This window comes from Triplophysa rosa, linkage group LG25 (genome assembly GCF_024868665.1).
Source record: "Triplophysa rosa linkage group LG25, Trosa_1v2, whole genome shotgun sequence".
Taxonomy (NCBI): Eukaryota; Metazoa; Chordata; class Actinopteri; order Cypriniformes; family Nemacheilidae; genus Triplophysa; species Triplophysa rosa.
This window is the reverse complement of record NC_079914.1, coordinates 17038644-17042545: the sequence shown is the minus strand read 5'-3', so window position 1 is coordinate 17042545 and position 3902 is coordinate 17038644. Positions and strand designations below refer to the sequence as shown.

Here is a 3902-nt window from a genome sequence, read left to right as displayed (position 1 = left end):
CTTGATGTGAAACTTACTTGTTGACATTGTCCAGATTAAAATGTGTACAGCTGCACTAAATGCGCGTTCAGAAGATGTGCACAGGAGCGCAAATGAAGAGATGTCACTAAGCAAGCGGGTCATTTACGTGTCTGTTCATTTCACAACAAGATCCATTGCAGAAGCCGCAGAATAACCTGGGTTTTGCCGTGCAGGCCTGCGCTCGAACGCACCAACGGATACGTATGCCAATAATTTCTGTTAATTTAAAATCTTTTAAATAAAACCATCCACAACTGAAAGGCTACAACTAGCAATCGTTATCGCAACTCTCATATTTATTACACCTATATTTGTCAGAGTGACGTGCACTACCGCCGGTGGCAGTTCACCACCGTCATGGCACTTTACCACCGCGGTGGTGCGGTTGTCACGGCAAGTCAGTTATTTATCAGCATGAGAAACACGTGTGAGCGTGTGAACAGACTCAAATGCGTGTGTCTCGCGGTGAATGCGTGAGACTTCAGAGCCCTGTAACATGAACAGAGTTTAGCGGGCTGTGCGTCAGTAATAACGGTCCGTGGGGAAACGCAGCGCTCCGTGTGTACTGTAGTTAAATGGATTAAACGAGGCTTCGAGGCAACAAAAATTTTTGTATTCGAATAACTCGAGTTACTCGAGGAATCGTTTCAGCGCTAGTGTAATGTGTGTGGTTATAACATGAGTGTGTGTGTTGTAGGAGTTGTTGGTGAGGAGTCTGACAGACAGTGACATGCGTTGTGCTCCGTATGAGTTTCCTGAAGAAAGTCCAATAGAACAGCTGGAGGAGAAACGACATCGTCTGGAGAGACAGATCAGCCAGGACGTCAAGTGAGACACACACACACACACTAATACAGAAACAACAGTTTGTGAGTGTGAGAGAGTTTATATTGCCATGTGTGGGAACTCAAAACATCACACACACAATCTCCAGTGAAACACAAACTGTTGTGTGTGAAATCATCACGACATTCTTCTCACACACACACACAGACACAACAAACTGATGTTTTCCTTTAGTTCACCTGTTTGCTTTGGTTTGTTTATCACACGCACACACACACACATGCTCGCTCGCACACACAAACACACATAATAACACATGCGCGTTCTCACACACACACGCTCGCTCGCTCGCTCGCACACACACACACACGCACACACGCTCCCGCTCCCTCACACAAACACACACACACACACGCTCGCTCGCTCGCTCGCACACACACAAACACACACACACACACACACACAAATATGCACAATCACTCACGCGCACTCACACACAATAATGCACGCACACTCGCTCGCATGCGCACTCACACACGCGCACACACAAACATGCACGCGCACTCACACACTGACACACAATAACGCACGCACACTCGCTCGCATGCGCACTCACACACTCACACACACAAACACACACACACACAAACATGCACAATCACTCACGCGCACTCACACACAAACATGCACGCGCACTCACACACTGACACACACAGGTGATGGTGTGGTTGGTTTTCACACTCAGCTGCTTTTAAACTTGTGTGCGTGTGTGTGTTACTCACTCAAATCTGCTGCTTTGCTGCTCCACCCCCTCACACCCCCTCACACCCCCTTAGGCTTGAGCCCGAGATTCTGCTGAGAGCCAAACAAGACTTCATGAAAATAGACAGCGCCGCAGACCTGGAGTGAGTGTCAAGCCGTCTGTCTCTCTCTGTGTGTGTGCGTGTGTGTGTGTGCGTGCGTGCGTGTCTCTCTCTCTGTGTGTGTCTCTCTCATGATGTGTCGTCTGCAGGTTACTGAAGGACAGTCATGAGGATTCTGTGGATCAGCATCACGTGGAGAGAGAGACAGTTATGGAGAGACAGTTTCAGCGCGTGTCTATCTCAGGAGAGGAGAAGTGTGGGGTAAGACACGCATACCATACAAATATATTACACACGTCTATCTAGATCACAAAAAAGACACAAGTGCTTCGTTGTTATTTTGTAAATATTAAACTATTACCAATTTATGAGTATTACTTATTCAATTAAATCGTACTTCGTAACTTCACTTAAAAGTGTCTTTACGTCCTTAATCAAATCCTAAAAAGTGTGTCTTTGTCTTACGTTGCTTTACACCGGTAAGTTTATAATGATCATTTATTAGTCATCTGTCACGTATCATTTTATAAAGGATAGTTCTTAGATTATCCTGTCATTTTATGTTTTAAACAGAGATGGCGACAGCGAGACAAAAGTTACGAATCGCAATCATTCATGTGTTTTAATGCGTTGCGTAGAAATATTTGATAGCATTTACTTTGTGTACTTCTTTATTTAGCTTCACATTCGGGGTGTCACAAAATGTTGGTATTGACAATAATCGGGAAAATAAAACCCCCAATTATCCAAACCGTGTTCATTTCTACACATATCGTAATATCATAAATGATTTAGCACCGACAGTAACGGTAACCATGGTTACAAACGCTCTCTCTGCCTTCATACACTTTTATTTTAAGTGTGATTCACGAAACACAAAAGAATAAATGAATTTCACTGATGGCGTCATTTATTTTTATAAACATTCCGATAAATATCGAGATCATATCGTTGTCGTGATTTTTTTGGGCCGGAATAATTGTGTAGTGAAAATTGGACATCGTGACAGCCCTGCTTCTCATGTATATAACAGGTTTTGTTGTTGTTTGTATGAACACATATTTTATTGACTTGTTTGACATTCAACTAGCGCATTATTTCTAGCGTCTCTTTCTTTCTTTGCTGTATAGTTTGTGATCGGTCACATTTGCCTCCTGATGGTAAACTCTGAGCGTAAGATCGCAGGTTATTTCATGTACTTAACTCTGTGTCGAGTGAAATGACGTCAAACACACAGCGTAACTTGTAGATCACTTTTAGCAGAAAGTTCAGCTGTTTTATTGTCTGATGTTTTGCGTGACTCTTGTGTTGCGATGTTGTTGTGTTCAGGTGCCGTTCACAGATCTTGTGGACGCAGCGAAGTGTGTTGTGCGAGCTTTATTCATCCGAGAGAAGTACATGAGCGTGTCAGTGCAGAGCTTCTGTAAGACCACCGCTCGATCACTGCAGGAGCTCAACAACACAACACCAGACGTCCACTTCTGTCACGACACACATCACAGCCCGCTGGACTCAGGTAACACACACACACACACACACACAAGAGAGACCTGTGCTGATGTCTGTGTGTGTGCGTCAGATGCCCCCGTTCACCCGCCGATGTCAGACACTCACCCGTATGACGGACAGGACATGAAGAATCTGCCGTCTGATGTGGGCTACAGCTGCAGGATGATTGACGGAGTCATACATGTGTACACTAAACCAAACCCCATGGACAAGTGAGTGTGTGCGATGTGTGTATACAGTGTGTGTGTGTGTGTGTGTGTGATGTTTATTCATTGTGTGTGAGTGTGTGTGTGCAATATATATACAGTGTGTGTGTGTGTGTGTGTGTGTGTGTGTGTGTGTGAGTGTGTGTGATGTTTATTCATTGTGTGTGAGTGTGTGTGTGCAATATATATACAGTGTGTGTGTGTGAGTGTGTGTGATGTTTATTCATTGTGTGTGAGTGTGTGTGTGCAATATACACTGCGTTCCAAATTATTATGCAAATGATATCTTTCTCTGGTTTTCCTAATTTGTCGATGCAAATGACAGTCAGTATAATTTTCAAGTAATCAACAGTTAGGGTACATTTGGAATTTTATTGAACAAACCTCCCACTGACAACAGTATTTATTTAAAAAATGAAAAACTCAAAATGCACTGTTCCAAATTATTATGCACAACAGAGTTTGAAAACATTTCATAGGTTGTAAAAAACTGAAAATGGTCATTTGTTGAATTTGC

The 3902-nt window shown here is 43.4% G+C and overlaps 1 protein-coding gene across 4 annotated transcripts in view; it reads left to right on the top strand.

The window, feature by feature from the left end:
* Positions 1–3902, top strand: part of ampd2a (adenosine monophosphate deaminase 2a) — a 15339-nt gene that overhangs the window by 5005 nt on the left and 6432 nt on the right. For 2 of the 4 annotated variants that reach the window (XM_057325716.1, XM_057325715.1), the window contains 4 exons: positions 719–849; positions 1644–1712; positions 1820–1931; positions 3000–3391. In XM_057325716.1, coding sequence (XP_057181699.1) covers positions 752–849; positions 1644–1712; positions 1820–1931; positions 3000–3391 — 671 coding nt within the window. In that variant the 5' untranslated portion in view covers positions 719–751. The remainder of the gene's footprint in view (positions 1–718; positions 850–1643; positions 1713–1819; positions 1932–2999; positions 3392–3902) is intronic. The other 2 variants (XM_057325717.1, XM_057325718.1) reach the window with 2 other exon arrangements.